The following is a 19296-nucleotide window of genomic DNA, read 5'->3' on the forward strand; positions in this document are numbered from 1 at the left end:
AGTAATGTCTGTTACTCTCTCGTTCCTCTATTGCCTCGGGATGGTGGTATCACTGAGTGGAATGTAGATCCACACTGTGCTTCCTCCATTGCCCTGGGGCGGCTTGCCCATCATAGGAGTACAGTGGTGCAGGCTAGAGGTGTACGGTCATGCCTGTGAGAGGAGTTACTGGCTAGAGGAGACATCTTGAGGAACAGGCACCTCCTAGGAAAGTTTTGACATCAGTGTTAAGGCTATCTAACATTATAATTTAAAAATATCAATATAGAAAACAAAATACAATAGAAAATAGAAAATGACAACATGAAAAAGTAAAATTCAGTCCTAAACACTTAGTCCACCTAGGACAAGTCCAGAATACAAAGAGATAGAGGAAATTGGAAGCCCTCAAATGGAACTATCTGAAATGATAGCAACAAAAGTGAAAAAACAAATGGAAGAGGTAAAAAGATAATCTCTGAGGTGCAAAAAGAAATGACTATCAAAATGAAAGACATTAAAGCAGATACAAATAAGTAAATGGAGCTCAGTTAAACAATGGAAATGATGAGTGCTAAACATAGACAAAAAATGGAATCAGTGAAACACATTCAAATAGAAATACAGATTAGAAACCCTATTGAAAGGATATGCAGTTTCCGGGAGAACATGGCGGACAGATAGCAGCAGCTACGGAGGCTCTCTGAGAGACCCAGCTTAGAATCCAGGAATGATGTGGAGTGAGGAATCCTAAGCAAGAGGAGATATACACTGCTGATCCAAGAACGAACTGGGCTGAGAGAAACCAACTGGGAATGCAATCCTGGTGCTATAACAGGAACAGATAAAGCCTCAGTGTGGAAGCTGGAGCCTGCACCATTGGAAGTCACGATTTGGTTTTCCTGCTGCCACTGCTGCATCTGAATCGGCTCGGCAGGGAGAGAGACACGCAAAAGCTCTGAGAATGGGAATCAGTGAATGGAGTTGAGAGCGGGATGGGCGGGGAGCCGTGCATCGACCTGCAGTGAGTGAGGGAAACTGGGACTCTTCCACAGTCTAGGAGGCTCCAACAGAGGACATTCTGGGACCAGGCAGACTTGCCGGAACAGGGCGCTGTAGTGACTTCAGTCACATATCCCCCTCTTAAGCGGGATTGGTGAGCAGTGCCTAGCCTACGTAACACTGCTGGCTCAGACCCAGTAGGCTAGCACAACCCAGGTCCCAGCACCTGGAGGTGCACCCTTGTGGTGAAGCCTTTGGTAGGTTGACCTGGAGGGGCGGGCACCGCATAGGCTGCCTGGTCCGTAACTCCCTGGTGCCCGGCAGTGGGTGGGAACACCTAGCGGGCACAATTCAAACAGACTGTGGCCGACAGGGAAGGAAGCTGGGCCTCCTATATACGCTTGTATATAAGAAACAAAGAATATGGGAAGAGGGAGCAATAAGAAAGGCTCCTCGGCCCCCAATCCTGAGAAACAGGCAATAGCAGACACGGCACCAATAGACATAAAGCGCTATCTCCAGAGCTTCATTGCTGAGTTCAGGAATGAAGTTATTAATGACCTGAAGCAAGACATAAGCAGAATAGTTAGAGAAATGCTAAACACCACCCAAGAAAAAACAGATGGTGGAATGGAAGAACAGAAAAAAAGGGGATAATTGTTTAATGGAGAAAATAGAGAAAACATAGAATACGTGAAGCAGGTTCAAAGAGATTACCAGGAAACTAAAAACTCTATCAAAAACTGGCATAACAGCTTGAAAGAAACTAAGGATAGATTATCTGAACTGGAGGGCAGATTGGTAATATGGGAGCATGAAATGAAAAACTTCTTTAAAATAACAAAGAAACAGCAATAATACAAAGACTAGAAGATGATAAGAGGATCTATAACTTAAGAATTAACATAAAAGAAGAGGAAGGGACACAAATGAACTACAAAAGCTACTCACAGAAATAATCCAGGAGAATTTTCCTAATTTAGCAAAAGGTAAAGATACTCAGATGTATGAAGCATACAGGACCCCAGCCACCTACAACCCAAACAGAGCTACACTCAGGTATATAATAATTAAAATACCAGAAATCCAATATAAGAACAGAATATTAAAAGCCATCAGAGACACAAAATAGATCACTTACAAGGGAATACCCATCAGAATTACAGCAGCCTTCTCGGCACAAACCATCAAATCACGAAGAGTGTGGGGGGAAATAATTCAAGCTTTGAAAGATAATAACCTCCAGTCAAGATTGATATATCCTGCACAACTATCCCTGGAAATTGATGAAAAAACAAGGTGCTTCCAGAATAAAGAGGAACTAGGGGATATGCAACCACCAATTCAGCTCTACAGAGAATACTGCAGGATATTTTAAAAAAGGAAAATACCAAGATCCCAGAAACAGTGGCAGAGAGGCCACAATGAATGGAGCAGAAAGCAAAATGAAGAAGACAAACTGACAACAAACGACAGAAAAAGAGCTCAACAGAAATGAGGCAGAGAAGGTTGGATGCTAGGAACAGCCATTTTGGAGATAACAAGACATCATAATAGGTAGTACTGATTTAATATCCTCTTGTTTTGAAGTCCCATCAAGCTTTTGTTCTTCTGTCTCCATCAGTTTTAACCTGTTGTATCTTATTGGATTTTATTATATGTGATAGTATAAACAAAAACTTTTATAGACAAGGAGATTATACAGAAACCATTGTTCATTTTCTGTTAGTTAATTCTAAATACACTGTAATACTGTCATTCTCTTGAATGGTTTTACATTGTTTTGATATATTTGATGTTACAGTATACGAAGTTATACTCAAAGATTTTAAGGAAAGAGACAATATGGTAACTACTTTTATGTCAGGATTATCTTGTGGTGAAACACTATTTTGCTTAAATGGTTATGTTTTGACCTGCGCTGTTTTGGTGTTATGCCCTCTTTTATCTCAATCTCCATTTCATTATTTACTTTTTTATTTTTATCTTTTTAATTAAGGGAAAAATAAATTTAAAAATAGCAGGATATATTATAGTACCCCACTGTGATTTTCTATTAACTTGATTTGAAGTCCTGTGTTGCTCTCACCATCTTGTTTTGACTGATGCTCCTCTATTCTGTTTTGATGGATAGTATCAGGTTCGAAAGTATAGGCAACAGCTGTGAAGATAGTGGGATTCATTATGACGTCCATTCTGGTTGACTATTATCTACTTTTGAAGACCTGTAATGTCTCCAATGTTTTGGTTTTGTTCTTTACTGTTTTGTTCAATTGTATTACAACTAATGATATAGGCAATTCTATTTGAGATAGCGGGAGGCATTATGGTAACCATTGTTGATCACCTTGTATTATGTTTTTACATTATCTATTATGTCCACCCTTTTGATTTGACCGACTCTGTTCTGTTATATCACATTTGGTTTTACTCTATTCCAAAAAAGTAATAAGAACTGTGGGAATAATAAAACCCAAAATGTGTAATAGTCATTGTACATAAGAGAGGAAAAGAAAGTGCTCTAAACGATATAACTGCATGTATATTTAAGTGTATAAGATAGACAATGATATTACTGAGTTTTGTTGGATCATTGAACAGAACTGTTGGCAGTCTCACTGTTTGAATATCCACTTTATATGCTTTAATTTTATAACTTGAACAAATATTTCTAAGATGACCATATGTAATCCATTAACTAGTGATTTCCTACTGTTTATTTTTTTCTGAAATTCTGTATAACTTGTACCCTTTTTTTTGCTTTTTTTCCTTTTTCTCCTTAAATAAAATTAAAACAAAAAAAAGAAAGGATATGCAGCAAATGGAATGAAGCCAAAGAGAATATCAGATAAAGAAGGTAGTAACAGCGAGTGACAGTGAAAAGAAAAATATCCTAAAAATCACAAGAGAGCAGGAAAAATCAATTCTGTAGCTACATGTTGAAACAAAACACAACGTGAAAAGCAAGAGACAGCACAAAAGCCATTAAAAACTTCTTCACAGAAATAATAGCAGAAAACTTAGCAAACATATATAAAGAATTTGATGTACAAATAAATGAAGCATATAGAACTCCAAATACGTATCACAAAGTCAATCTATACTAGGGATATAATCAAAATTCCAGAAATTCAGCCCAAGAACAAAATATTAAAAGCAGGTAGAGAAAAGATTATCACCTATAAGGGAAAGCCTGTTAGGATTACTGCTGACTTCTCAACACAAACCTTAAAATCAAGAAAAACTTGAAGTATTTCAAGCCCTAATGGAAAATAATCTTTAACCCAGATTGATGTATCCTGCAAAATTAACTTTCAAAGTTGGTGGAGAAATAAGATACTTCCATAACAAAGAACAACTGAAGAAATTTATGACCACCAAACCAGCCCTACAGAATTCTCTGAAAGACAGACAGAAATAACAAAGACTGCAAACGCAGGAATACCTATAGAAGGAAGCTGGCAGGAAGGGCCAACCATTAAACAGAACAGAGAGATAGGGAACAAGCAATAAGGGAACAATGTGCAAAAGAAACACTGTACATCAGTTATAATCATCAATGTAAATGGTCTCAACTCACCAATCAAAGAAAATAGGCTGGCAGAATGGATCAAGAAGCACAATCCAATAATATGCTGCACTCAAGGAACACTCAAACACATTTAACTTTTTAATTGATTTGTAGTATTGTCCACTACTCTCTGGTTGTGATGTGTCTGGGTATATAATAAAGGATAGAGATTTGTGGGGTAAAGAGAGAGAGAGTGTACTACAGTAAGCATCTTAATAATATTCTTTTTCATGTCTTTATTTTTGTTTGTTTATTAACCTTAGTCTTGATTTACTGTTCACAAGCATTTCAGATTTTACTTTGAGGTTTTATTATTTGGAAAATTTAATTTCATGAAACATCTTATTTGTAGACAAAATCAGATAGTAGGCATTAATGGAATAGATGTTGTAGCATAGAAATTCCAAAATAATTTTTCTGTGTTAATGTGAAGTACAGATTTGGGTATAATGTAAAGACGTCATAAATACTTTTGAGAGGAAATACAGGTTAGAGGTCATCTCTAAATCAGATCACTTGGAATTAAATTCCAGTTTTCCACTTAACAGATGATTTTTTGCCTTAATTTATATGGATTTATGTGTTTATTTATTTTTTCAACTGAAAAATAAATATGGTAGATCCTCATAGGGTTATTATGACAATTCAGTAGACATTTAGAATAATTCAGTTTTGCTAATCCCCTTTTTTAGTTTTGTTTGTATTGCTTGAAAAATTGTAATTGTTTCAGCAGAATAGATATGTGTATGGACATTATTCTATTTTTCATTATTTTAATAGTTTCTGAAATCATGAAATTTAAAAGTTCATATTATTGAATATCTAACTGATTTAATTCTACTTTAAAATATTTTAAATGTATATGCTTTCAGCCTAATTCAATCAGTATTATTTATTTAAGCTGTTCATTCTGTTTTCTTTCCATTTTCTAATAAAGGACCAAAAGATCTCAGATTGTATTAACTGAAGGTATATTTGAACTTCCAAATCTCACAATTCAAGCCACAAGAGCACAGACACTTCTGCTACATGCAATATACCAAAGTTGGTCTCATATTGAAAACGTCAGCTCTTCAGGAGTAAATGAAGCTTTAATGAATGAAGTCTTTCAAACAGTAGGTAAGCGCGTGATTTCCTTGACAATTCTGTGGAATATTTCTCATAGAGGTGACTAGTATTATTTAGCATGCTCAATTTAAATTGTTTCTATAAACGTAAGTATTTATAATTTATGTTTAAAGGACAGTTTGTAAGTTAAGCCATCAAATTTTGACCCTGGCAAATGTTTGGATATGTTTTGTACTTGTAAGAATTCACTTTTAACCATGTTCTGGTATAATTTACCCTTTGATCTCACAGAAATAAGTTTTGAGGGGATCAGTGTATATGACAAAAATCTCGTTCGTGGTACTTGTTAAGTTTTAGCAAGTAAAGTTTGCATTTTGTATAAGAAACAATTCTGTGTTAAATTTTGAATGATTAGCTACTAAAGTACATATTACTTTTATCTCATCTTAAAATAACATGCTTCTTTAGAAAGTAGTTCTGATCTTCTTCAAAATGTTAAATACTGTTAATATAGGACTCAGGAATTTACTCCTAGGTATACACCCAAGAGAGAGAAAAATATATGCCTCTACAAAATCTTTTACATAATCGTGCATCTCATTATTCATAATAGCCAAAATGGGAACAACAGAGTATTTTACTTGATTAATGGATAAGCAAAGTGGAGCGTATCTTTACAGTGGAGTTGTAGATATTAAAAGAAGCAGAAGTAGAAGCTAAAATAAAGATGCACTTTCAAATTGCTGAACTGGTGGTAAGAAGCTAGAAGTAAAAAATGCATATGATTTTGTTTATTTTATAATATTATAATTGTTTTATAATATACCTTGAGGGCTGAGGATATAGCTCAGTGGCTCAAGTGGCATAAATGCCTGCCTGGCAAGTATAAGGTCCTGAGTTCCTAGCACCAAAATAAATACCTCCAATAAATAAATGTATATTATGCTAACAGATATTTCTTTTTTTAAGAGATTAAAAATTAGTATTATTAAATAAAACACATGTTTGGAAAAGAAGGTAGTCAGTATAAGTAAAAATTTGACATTAAATTCATATTAAAAAGGACCCCCTCACATTTTAGAAAATATTAGTAATTGTCTATTCTGAAAGATATAATAGACACATCATGGATCATTTTGTAACTCATTTAGTTTATTGGTATAGCATTTAGCTATATTTAATATTTAGCTATTTATGATGAAATTTATTTGCTTTTTAGTATAAATAGTTGTATATGTAAGTATATATATATATATATATATACACATACATGTATATGTATATGTTTGAATGAATGAGAGACAATGTCTTTCTGTGTTGCCAAGGCTACTGTTGAACTCTTAGTTCAAGGGATCTTACTGCCTCAGCATCTTGAGTAGTTAGGAGTACATCCATGTAGCACCATAGCCAGTTTATATATTATATATTCAATAGAGAAAATACATTTATGTAATATTCTATATTATACAATTATGCACGGAGATTTAGTAGATATGATCCTTTAGACACAAGACAAGGAGAGTCCACAGTGGCTATGCTTATGATCATTGGTGAGAGAGTCCTTAGTGGCCCTCCGTGCTTCGGAGAGCTGGAGGATAACAGTAGTTGCTCAGTTCAAGAAGATAGATGCTGCAAGACAGGAGAGATCAAGGCTCTCCAAGATCAGTCCAAGATTGAAGGTCTTCATGTTTATCAGAAAATTGTCTGTGAAAGTGCTTTGGAAAGCTAAAGCAACTGGAGACCCAGAGACTTATTATGGTAGCAAAAGATGCAAAGACTGAAAGACGAGCTCTTCAAAATGGGCATATTTTCTTTTTCTTCCCTTTTTATGTTTCACTCAGACCACAGAGGTATTGGTTAGTGCTACCTCCAACACAGTGGGTCCATCCTCCTTCCCTCCTCTCATGTGTCCTGCATGTGAGTCTTCCATGGACACCCTAAAACTGTGCTTTACTAATCCAGTAGGCATTAATTTCTTTTTTTTTTTTTTTCCTTTTTTGAGATAGGGTCCTGCTATGTAGCCTTGAACTCACTGTGTATCCCAAGATGGCCTTAAACTCATGCTGCTCCTCCTGCCTTGAGCCTGAGTGCTGGGATTATAGGTGTACATCATCACACACAGTGGTTCTTACTGCAGTCATGTTGACATATTTAGATTAACAGCTACAACATTATTATTAACTATAGTAACCATGCTGATCTCAAAAACGTAACTCTTCTACTTAGAATTTAACATTCTTTTATAGCATCTTCTCCATATATCTGCTTGTCTCTGACTTTTCAGTTTCTTGTAATCAATATGTGATATTTTAAAGATGATGTGGCTTATTTCACTTAGCATGATGTTCTGTAGGTTTATCTATCTTGTTATAAATGACCAAATTCCCTTTTTTTGAGGAAGAGTACTATCTGATTTATCTATTATTGCTTTTTTTTTCCTTGTGGTTTCAGCTTATATTTAAAAAACTGCCTAGACCAATATTGCGGAGCTTTTACCCTATTTTTTCTACCAATTTTATAGGTTTTATCTTAAATTTCATTTTTTAGCTATTTTGAGTTTTATGTATGTTGTGAGATAAGCATTAATATAATTTTTCTGCATGTGGATACAAAGTTTTCCTAATATTGTTTACTGAAGTCTGTCCTATTCCTTTTGCATTGTGTTCTTTGTGCTGCTATAAAATGTTCCAATATCTGTGAATTTGACAAATGTCTCAAACGTTTCTTTTAAATTTTTTCTTTTGGATTTTTTATTTGATTCCCTTGAGATATCTGTTTCTTTTATTTTTTCTTTCATACTTTTTATTTGGTTTCCTTGAGATATTTGGTTTTGTGCCAATACTGTGCTGTTTTGATTACTGTAGTTTTGTAATATATTTTAATGTTAGGTAGTATGATACCTCTAATTTTGCGATATGTGTGTATATGTGTTCTAACAATTGCTTTGCTGTGCACTGTGAAATATACGTTGGGTTCAGCTACTGAGGAAAATCATTGGAGCTTAGGAGTTACAGGCCACTCAAGGCAGCATGTGAGTCCAGATCACATACATTATATGTATAAATAAACATGTAAATGTTTTCTTTGGCTTTTTGGTGTCTTTTATAGTTGTAAGTGACTTTAAGGGTTGTCTTTTAGTTTTTGTTGAAAAATGACATTGGATTTCTGACCCTATCTCAAATATAGACATTTCTGATTCAATTATGGAGCTGTATTCCTGCAACTACATTGTTAAATGATTTGGTCTCTAAATGAGAACTTGTATGCAGTATGTACATTACAATGTTCAGAACAAAGAAATAGTTAAAGGAAATTCCAAAGTAATGACTTTGCATTTATTTATATGATTCATGCAATACTGTGATGTATAACAGAACATAAAACTACAGTACTGTAATGAACAGTGCAATCAGCAAAAATTACAGTTCTGTATTGTCAAGGTCTACTGTACCAAAAAAAGGTATCAAGGTCTTATAAAACAGATGTATAGAATTATATAAAAGCAAAACAAAATAAAACAGGGTGATAATCCAGGTGCATTAGTTGTTAAATGCAGTCATTAAACAGATAAATTGTTAAATAAGCAATATCTATACCTCAGTCTTCTCACTGAATTAATGGTGCTACAGAAATGCAATATCATTTTCAGTTTCAAACATCAAAATTATAAAACCCAGGAAGAAAAAATTTATTCCTTTGTTAAAATATATTACAATACATCAGAAGAACTAGAGGTAATTGTTTTGCATTGAATCAAAGGTGAATTTCTTTTGTTTTGGAACTGAATTAATCCAAGAGACTTTAAGTGAATATCTGAATTACTAGTTCTATATAGGTACAATGAAAAATCCTTCCTCATCTCTTACAAAAATAAAAAGTACAATGTTTTGTGATAATTCTTGTTAGGGTTTTTAAAAAAATATATTGGATTTTATTAACTTGTATGTTATAACTAATAGGATAGTGAATATTTTACTTTTTGTGTCAGGTAGCATAAATATTTTCACTTTCAAGTCTTGGTGCTTAGGAGAGATCACTGAATTAGAGTTGGAAATACTCTTAACTACTTAAATGACTAAATGAAAATTTGTTTCATTGAGTTTCAGTTAGTTTTGTCATCTTCAAAATGGAATCTTTATAGCTGCCAATAGTTTTATTGTGTGCTGGATAAAGTGTTGTTTTGGGAATTGTTTTGTTGTTTTTCTTCTGGATTTAGAGCCTTGCTGGGATGCATCTATGTCAAGATAATTACTTGTAGAAGTGGTTCGGGGATCTAAAGTTTTTGGAAATGTAGATGACTGTTGCACTCAGAGTCTAGATGACCTTTGTGTTAACCTAGAGAATGATAGAGCGGAAGTAAATTTAAAGAGTAAGGCAAAAAGATAATTTGGAAAATAAGTAATGGTGTTGATGAGACATCAAAAAATCCAAGACATTGGTCAAATTTAGGTATTTGGACTTCATTAAGTCAACATTGGTGCCTCACGTACTTGATTATAGGAGGTCTTTACCAGCTCACAGACATGTATTCTCACTCCCAGTGATGCCAAAGGGGAGTACATCAACACATCTATAAATGGATGTGACAGTGCAATTGGTAATAGAAATCTAAAACCATACCCTTTCATCTGCTTTTCACAAACTTTGCAGCTGTCTGCTAAGCGTTTTTTGGACTGGATACCATGAAATTTGAATAGTCTTGAATTGATTCACCTTTTTATGTTGATAGTTCTCTTGCATCAAATTCATTGGTTTCTAACCAGTAATATTTTTGTTGGCAGGTTATACTTCCTGTTTTACAGATGGGAAAATTTATTCTCAGATCTATTCAGTGTTTTTTTTTTTAAAGTATCATCCCATATCTATTCACTGTCAGTTATTTTTGCTGTAACAAAGTATCTTATTGGTAAATGGGACCAGAAATATACTAAGAAATTAAAACTTCGTATTTCATTAAATATTTAATAAACTGTAGCAAATATTAGAATTTGAATGGTTACAAAGAAATTATAGAGGATAGAGCAGTGATTTAAAGTTCAGTTTGGGATTATTGAACTATTTTTTGTTTTTCATGTTTATAATCATATTAAAATCATAGGTATTCTAATAATTGCCATTTACCGAGGGATTTAAATTCAAAGTCACATGTGAGTTTGCTTTGCTATGGAAAACAAGGACTTGCTACCATTTTTTTCCACATTCAAGTCATTATTTTGTTGACACTGTAGATCCATTAATGTGGCATTTGCAAGGAAATAACTTATAGATTTAAAAAGCTGTGTAAAGGTGATCAAATAGACATTTGAGTCCCTCATGTAAATGATGTCTTACTGTTAAAATAAAAATCTACTTTCCAGAAAGTAACTGTAAAAGTATTTTATGCAAGATTTCATATGGGATACCTTAATGGTAGAATAATAAATTTTGCCTCATAAAAGTGAAATTCAATAATACAGTAGCTTTCTCAGCTCAGTAGCATCTGGTCTATTCTCATGAGAGCCAATATTTTCCAACTCATTAGGATCATGTCGTTCCGTATGTCGTCAACATTGACTTAGCCAAGCTACCTTTACTTACATAACCACCAAACTATTAAATAGGTCTCTTGTGGAGTGAAGTCAAATATTCCTCTTTCTTTACTTCTGCCTTAGAAGAGAGGAAGAAAATGTACATACTGTAACATTTAAACATCTGGTCTAAAACCACATCAGTGTAACTTTGAGCAAAGTTACGGATTTAGTGTTCTTCCCAGGTGTGCATATAAAAAGGATTTTGGATTTGTTTCATAGTTCTTTAACCACTTGTAAAGAAAAGACTGTGAAGGTATAGCGATATGCTTTTTATATTCTTCTGTTTTCAGGCTACTTACCCTGCTTCCCTACACATCTTAAAACGTTACTAATACGTTCTCAGACATATATTTTGAGGCTGCTACAAAATTGTTTTTTTGCCAGATACAGATATTGACTGAATTTATCTTTGCCAAAATATCACGCTAATTGGAATAAGATTTTCAGTAACAACTACCTTTTGTAAATCCTGTGAATTTTAATTTGCCTATAAATGAGCTTTTTGTAATGTGGATGTTTACTGAATCTAAAGATCCCATTTAAATAGAATTCATGTTCAGGCATTGAAAGCTCATTTTTAGAATATGTGATCATTATTAAGATATAAATAACTTATGTGTTAAATACATAGATTATTAGCAAGATACTAATTTTGTTCCTGTATTTTGCTTTAGGAATTTGAGAATGGTGGTAATTTTTTTCATGATGATACTTCTTGGCCTAGGGCTTTGTATTTTAGGTGTTTCTTAACAAAAGAGAGTGGGACAGAGATTCAATTCAAAATAATTTTTAAAAGCAGAAAATACTTTGTACAAAATATGAGTCTATCAAGTAATTTGCTAGAAATATAATGCCTTAAATTACAATTAAGTATAATTCATTGGATTTTTAAAAAGCTGGTAGTAAATGCCTTTAGTGTGATTTGTCAGTATTAAGATCTTTTATAAACATCATCATGGAAAGTTGTATTTTACTAAGTTAATATTGAGGATGTATTACTAATAGAGAAATGTGTTAAATGTGAGGAAATACAACCTTTTTTTCTTGCTTTTGAAATTGACCTCAAATATGTTGTATTGCTTTATAATCTAAAATGTATTTCTTTCATTTGTATTCACTTACTAACTTTCTAAAAATACATATCCTGCCATATGTTCAGTTATAGTAAGAAATAGACCTCATTCTAGTAAAGGACATAGAATCTTTTGCTTCAACCATTATAAGGTCAGATATGGCTTTAAAGTTGGACAAGCATTCCTTATATGCAGTAGAGAAAGACTGTTAATATTATAGAACTGTTAAGAAAGTACCACACACTGGGTTCTGAAGGTTAGAAGTCTGATCTAAAAATCTAGGAAAAAGAGAGGACTTGGTTTGCTATTGCCCAAAAAAGAAGTCCCCTTCTGTGTCAGCAAACTCCAGGCCCTTTACTTTCAGTGTTTCTAGGGATCTTTTTAAAAAATTAATTACTTAATTATTTACTTTTTCCAGAGACCTTTCTTAGATAATCTGTATTTCAGAGTGTAGAAGTTAGTTGTAGCAAGACTTGGCTGATAGCAAAATGGGATGAATGTTTGCCCTGCATAGTACCTCTTTGTACTGTTATCATTCCTTTGCCAAGAGCTGCAACTGGCTGTTACTGCTACAGGGAGAATTAGATGACCATCATTAGTCAGCAGATATAAAAAGCATTAACTTTGCCACTTAAAGTATAATATTAGAAATGTCCTTGCATACTGTGTTCAGATTGCATGAAAAAGTTTTGTCAGTATGCCATATTGTACTAATTATTGACCTAACAGTAATAGTTAACCATTAATAGAGACTTTGACTTTTGAAGACCTAGAATACTGAAAAATAAACTTCAGTGGTCTAATTGTATCACATGTTTTCCTTGTATCTTACATTGCTTATTACTTTTTTTCTTACTTTACTACTTAGAATTATATACCCACTATTGTCATTTTGTAAAGTACTCAGTGTTTGTCATGTTCTGTTTCTGTTAGGGAGCTTTGGTCATCTTGATTGACATATTGTTGGTGATAGGTTGAGGAAAATAATAATTTATTTAACTTTTTTATATAAATGCCTTTTCTTTCTTGGTTTTGTCCAGTTGCCCTGGTTAACATACAGTCTTGCCATTTTGTCCAGTGTGGTGGTGTACACCCGTAATCTCAATAGTCTCAGAGGCTGAGACAGAAGGATCACAAGTTCAAGTCCATCTTGGGTAATTTAATGACATATGGAGACCCTGACTCATAGTGAAGAAGAAAGGGAAAAGGGTTGGTGTTGTAACTCAGTGCAGAGGCCTTTACTGTAATGGGGTAGGGTGAAGCAAACAAAAACACACAGCCCTCCCCCAAACAAACAAAAAAAAACCCTAAGTACAATATTGAATAGAAATGTTAAGAGGGAACTGTTTGATTTTGTTCCTGATCTTGGATAAAATCATTTGACCTTGGCCATTAAGTGTGATTAATTGTGGGGGTTTTTTTTGGTGATCATCCTTTATTAGATTGAGGAATTCCCCTTGTACTCTTAGTTTTTTGTGCTGTACATTTTCAGTTGACCTCCTCAGTTCTTCTTATGAAGAACTCCTTATTAAGAAGTGTGATATGGTGTTGTGTTTTTCATACTGACATCTGTTGTTGGAAACACAAAAAAGTGAAATCACTGTCTTGATAAAATTTCTTTCTGCTGCTATAATAGACGTTATTGCTTGGATTCCCAGCATTCATTCATTCTTTCGTTCTATCGGTGGAACCTTGGTTTGCTTTTAGAAAACTGTCAGTCGTCTGTCTGTCTGCCTCTCTCTCTCTTCTTCCCCCTTCCTTGTTCTGTCTGTGTCTCTCTGTCTCTCTCTCTTGTTTTGAGACATAGTCTCATCATGTAGTTTTGGGTGGCCTTGAACTCACTGTGTAGCTCAGCTGGCTTTGAATTTATGGCAGTCCTCCTTCCTCAACCTCCAGGGTGCTGTGATTACAGGCCAGTGCCACTGTGCATAGCTATGGGACTCATTTGCTCTGTGAGTCGTCCATTTTTGATGGAACTGATACTTGACTTGATTTCAAAATCCAAAGTAACATTAGAATTTCACATGGCATTAGGGTAGTTTTGGGTAATATATTTTGTAAATTGGAAAACAAAACTCAGTAAAATGACTATTGAGTTCTTCCCTGTATTACTAGACCTACATTTTAGATCCTGTCTCATAAGCAGTAGTCACTTTTTAGTATTTCTTCATTTCTCTAACAACCTGCTTGCTATTCCACACCCACCCCACTGTTCTGTATTGTTGAAACCACTTGGTACATCTCTCTGTTTTCATCCATGATTCAGGGCCTGGTACCAATCCTATCATAAATGTGGGGATAGTATAAGGAATGTACATTCAGTAGCTGACTTGGGAGCATCCACTCAACTTTGCAGTTAATCCTGCTTTGACTATATGCTTAGCCCAGGAGATTGTACTTTTATTTGAGTTGACCACACTTGCATCTTAAGCTGGAATTTCAGTTGCTAAGTGTGTAGTTCTTCTGCTTGGCCATATTCTCTGTCTAGTAGTGTAGCTCATCAAATACCAACATCACAAATTTTTTCTTTGTACACTCTCATAGGTTCTGGAGGTTATTCCATATTTCAACCTGCTGGATGTTATGCTTCCGTATTTGAAGATATCTACTTGCTGATTATTTATTCTATTTGTTTTTAAGGTTATTACTGATTGTATTACATTTGTTTCTTGGAATAATCACTACATTTATTTATTTAGTACTGGATTGGTATTAAACCTACCCATTATATCATCTTTTGCCCTCCATACCATCCTCAAGGTTGGGGGTTGGTAAATCTGACTCAGTAATTATTTAGGCAATTAGAATTTTATTTGAGTACAATCATGCTTATTATTCCTTTAAATATTGTCTGAAATTGCTGTTGTCCTATGATGCTGTAGTTATTTAACTGTGACAGAGAGCATGTGACCTACAAATGTGAAATCATTTATTATTTAGCCCTTTACCAGTTACTTGGGGAGTAATTTGATCATGTGAGTGTGATACTTAGCTGTGAGGTAAATGTAATATTGGAAGGTGAACCCTGAACCTAGGAGGTGAATTTACTGGGGGTGTGGCCTATAAGAGTCTTTCGCCCTCTCTGCGCCCTTGATCTCTCTGTTTTGCTGTCATACCATGAACTGTTACTCATCTGCCATGCCCCTTTGCTATGCTGCCTGGCCTTGGAGCCAGCTAACTAGGAACTGAAACCTTTATAGTCTGTGTTCTAAAATAAACTTTTCCTCCTTTTAAGTTTTGGTCAGATATTTGTGTCTCAGTGTAAGGAGGTAACCAGGACAGGGGACTATTTAAAACAGTGAACTTTTTATTCGTAGATAGTTTATGGAAAAAGTAACATATTTATTTATGAGATTTCTTATCTGCTTTTTTATTTTACCTAATCAAATATTGAACATAGGAGGTTCTGAGCTTTAATCTTTTCTGTTAACTTTTTTTAAAGCCACCATTTTGTTAAAATATCTTCTCTAACAAAATGCATAGAGTTAAATGATTATGGTAATTGATACTTTTTACCTCTACTTCAGTAAAATAACCATAGCAAACCAATCACCAAGCATAGTCAAATTCAACTCTACATCTATTTCTTTACTTTTATTTATTTTTTCCCTATAACAACTCCATCATTTTTTCTTCTCTTTCCAATTTGTTGTATACCAAGAGTGAGTTTCAAAAAAATTCAGATGTGACCATACTGTTATTTCTTCACAGACTTCCTGTTAACCTTAGGTTAATAGCTCAAATCTGGCCTTATATTCTATTAGCCTTCCGTTTCTCAAAAGAGCTGGGCTTTTTTTTTTTTTTTAAGCATGGGATTTTTTCTCAATGCTCTTATCTCTGTTACATCTGTGTTGTGCTTTATGTTCAAGATGGTCTCCCTACCCCAAGTCTCATGGGCACAACCAAATGTAGCATTTGTGACTGGTTTCATTGTCTAGCGCTCAGATTGGTGGTATGAGCGCTACACCTTCTCAGGAGTGGGGCCAGCATACAATGTAACTGTGGGGAAGAAGTCTGTGTCTTTCTCTCTTTTGCTGTTTATATTTACTGCTTACAGTTTTCAGTGAAGGGCTGCACTGCTAAGCCACCTTGCTGCTTGGAGCCATCTGAGTATGGACTGAAACATCCAACCTGTAGGAAATAAAACTTTTTTGATATTTTATCTCAACAATGAGAGAGAAATGTAGCTAAGACAGTCTGTTTTTATCAGGTTATCCTTAGAGCCCAGCTGCTATGACAGTCTCTTAGAGGAACATTTTTAAGTAGAAAACACATTGCACAAGGCAGTACCATGTCTAATTTATTCCCCTGCTGTCTCAACAATTAATGTTTACTTTGGAGAATGTCAGAAGGTAGTGTTTATCTGCTTTTTGGTATATCTTCAGAATGTAAATAGCTTAAAAATTCTAATATTTTTTAAAGCATACCTCATTTTTTTTTGCATCTGTCGCACCATTTGTGGTTTAGGGAACTAGAATATCTGGCTCTGTTAATGAGCAAAGTTGTCCACTCATAAATAATATGTGGGAAGTAATTATTAGTAAGAAAATATTGCAATTTGACTTATATGTGACATTTTGTTAAGGTAGAAATGCTATTTGCGTTCTTGCATAGTCTGGTCTTAAGGACCATTCTTATATTTGGAGATTTTCTAGAAGGATTCATAAGAATTACTGTATAGTAATACTTCTGAGTGATATTTATTACAGTAATATAGTAAGAAATCATAGTTAGATCATAAGATGCAAAGACATAGAGAGTGGAGAAATCCTTGCGCATGGTTTTTTATGCTTACTTCCTCTTTTGAGGAGGTACATTTACGTTTGCTCCATTTTCCAGTGACAGAAATACAGTAATGTGCCATGTTTTTGCTCAGGGAAGCACATTCAGTTGCCAAGGTTTTTGTTGGAAGTTGATCATATAAGCAGCTTCTGCCTTGCAGGCAGTACAATTCATGATTCTCAGAGAGAAAGCAAATAATAAAAAGAGTTTTTTCTTTTTAAATGTGTAGGCACAGTAAATCAGTCTTAGTTAAAGAATTGAGGCAGGCTGAGTTTCCAGTCAAAAGCTAGCTTTCTGAGCAAGTGCTTCTGGGGATAGTTTTAGGGGTTCTGTGCTGTTGTTATTATTATTATTATTATTATTGCTGTTTTTTGGTATAATTTTTAAAGAAATGTGTCTTAGTTACTTTTCCCATTTCTAAGACAAAATACTCGACACTCCTAGAGGAGGGAAGGTTTACTTGGCTCAGTTTTTAGAGGTTTCATACCATAAATGACTGGCTCTAAGGCAGGGTGGCATGGCAGAGGGGTATCACAGAAGACAAATAGTTCACAACAAGAAGGCAGGTGAGAACACGTTAACCTTCTTTTTGTCCCTTATATTTTATGCCACCTGCCTTCCCTATCGCTGGTGTAGCTCTCACAGTCTTAATCTCAGCCAGAGCTATGCCAAACCAATCTGAACTGAACCTAGAACCACACATTTTAGATCCAACAACCTTTGAAAAAACCCTTGCACCTGTGTGAAGCTTTGAGGGGACATCTAGACACAAGCCATGACATAATGTTTCCTGTTCCCTTCCTTTGTCCCTCTCTCCCTCCCTATCTTCCTATGTTTTTGATTGGCATTGAGCTTGGTAAGTAGCTCAGATTGGCCTTGAGTTTGCAATTCTGCCTTAGCCTCCCAAAGGACTGGAAAGTGAAATATGCCACTGTACCTGACTCACTATCTGCTCTTTATTTTAGTTATGAAGGTATTTTTACCTTGACACATTTTTTACCTTAAATAAAACTGAAATTCTATTAGTAACTAAGAGAGAGGAATGAGTGCCAATTCTATTATTATTTTTTCAAATCTCCTTTAGAGAGTGTTGAATGTCTGATATGACAAATCATACATTACAGTAAAATTTAGCCACATCGATCTACTTCAAAAATTTTGCCACATTGATCTATTTCAAAAATATCTAATTTACTTCTTCTTGTGGGCTTTTACTGTGTTGGTCTTTTTGCCTGTCATATCCTTCTACATTTAAATTGATGTGTCCTTACTTATCTTCTGTGTCTCAATTTAAGATTTTCATCTGCCACAGATTACTGCCCTTTCCTCCCATATTTCTTAGGTTTTCTACTCAAAGGTCACTTCTCAATTTTGTTGTTTACCTGTCTTTTCTTTTCCAGAGTAGCATGTTCTCATGTCTCCATGTTATATACCTGCATGCATGTATGAATGAATAGATGAATGAATGAATAGATAAATGAATGAATGCAATTGAGGTAAAGTGAGTTCCAGGGGAATGAAGTTGATCATAAAACAATTTCTTTGTGCAGTAAATATTATGCTAATTAAAAGACATTAAAATGGTACTGATTGAGTACTTATTATGAGACAGGTATACTTCTAAGTGCTTGATATATGTGAGGTCATTTAGATGTCAGAGCAGGTTCAAGAGGAAGGGACTGTATTTCCCTGCATATAAATGAGAACCTGGACATGGAGACTGTAGCAGTTGTGCTCTTGGTTATGGATCTAAATTGCACAGCTGGATTATCAGTCCATGTGCTCTGACTGAGATAGAGATAGCATTAAAAATATCAAATTTATGCATTGAATGAAGCATTTTTATTTTACTTGACATAATGAGACATTATGTTATTAAAATATTGCAGTATCATGAGGTATAGTGACAGTTTGTGTCATTACTTCTGCACCTGTTTCTGTAAAAAGGAAATATAGTTGATAACTAGTGACAATTTTTTAGGTCATTTACAACTGTGTTACATATTAATAGTTTAGTTTTAGGATTTAATTCCCTAACAAAAGCATCACATGGCATCAGAAGTCAGTTGCAATGAGAGTTCTCTCAGAAATATTCTTAATAGGAAGGAAGACTTGGAATCTATGAGGTTGTGTGGGCTTGAATGTGATTTTTATTTGATGTATGAACTGTGACATAACTTTTGCATGACTAAGATGTGTTTGTAAGTGCTATACTATGCAGATGGGTGTTTTTCTGAAATAAAGCCAGAAA

At 34.5% G+C, this 19296-nt stretch overlaps 1 protein-coding gene across 14 annotated transcripts in view; it reads left to right on the forward strand.

Annotated features, from left to right (window-relative positions):
• Vps13b (vacuolar protein sorting 13 homolog B) overlaps window positions 1-19296 on the forward strand; it is a 683809-nt gene that overhangs the window by 108735 nt on the left and 555778 nt on the right. For all 14 annotated transcript variants that reach the window (XR_010050305.1, XM_063257835.1, XM_013143877.3 and 11 more), the window contains one exon: window positions 5490-5671. Coding sequence is in view for 13 of the 14 variants with exons in the window: in XM_063257835.1 (XP_063113905.1) it covers window positions 5490-5671 (182 nt within the window). In the remaining variant the exon portion in view is untranslated. The remainder of the gene's footprint in view (window positions 1-5489; window positions 5672-19296) is intronic.

This window comes from Cavia porcellus, unplaced genomic scaffold (genome assembly GCF_034190915.1).
Source record: "Cavia porcellus strain 051 isolate PalLab524CR breed Dunkin Hartley unplaced genomic scaffold, mCavPor4.1 scaffold_10, whole genome shotgun sequence".
Classification (NCBI taxonomy): Eukaryota; Metazoa; Chordata; class Mammalia; order Rodentia; family Caviidae; genus Cavia; species Cavia porcellus.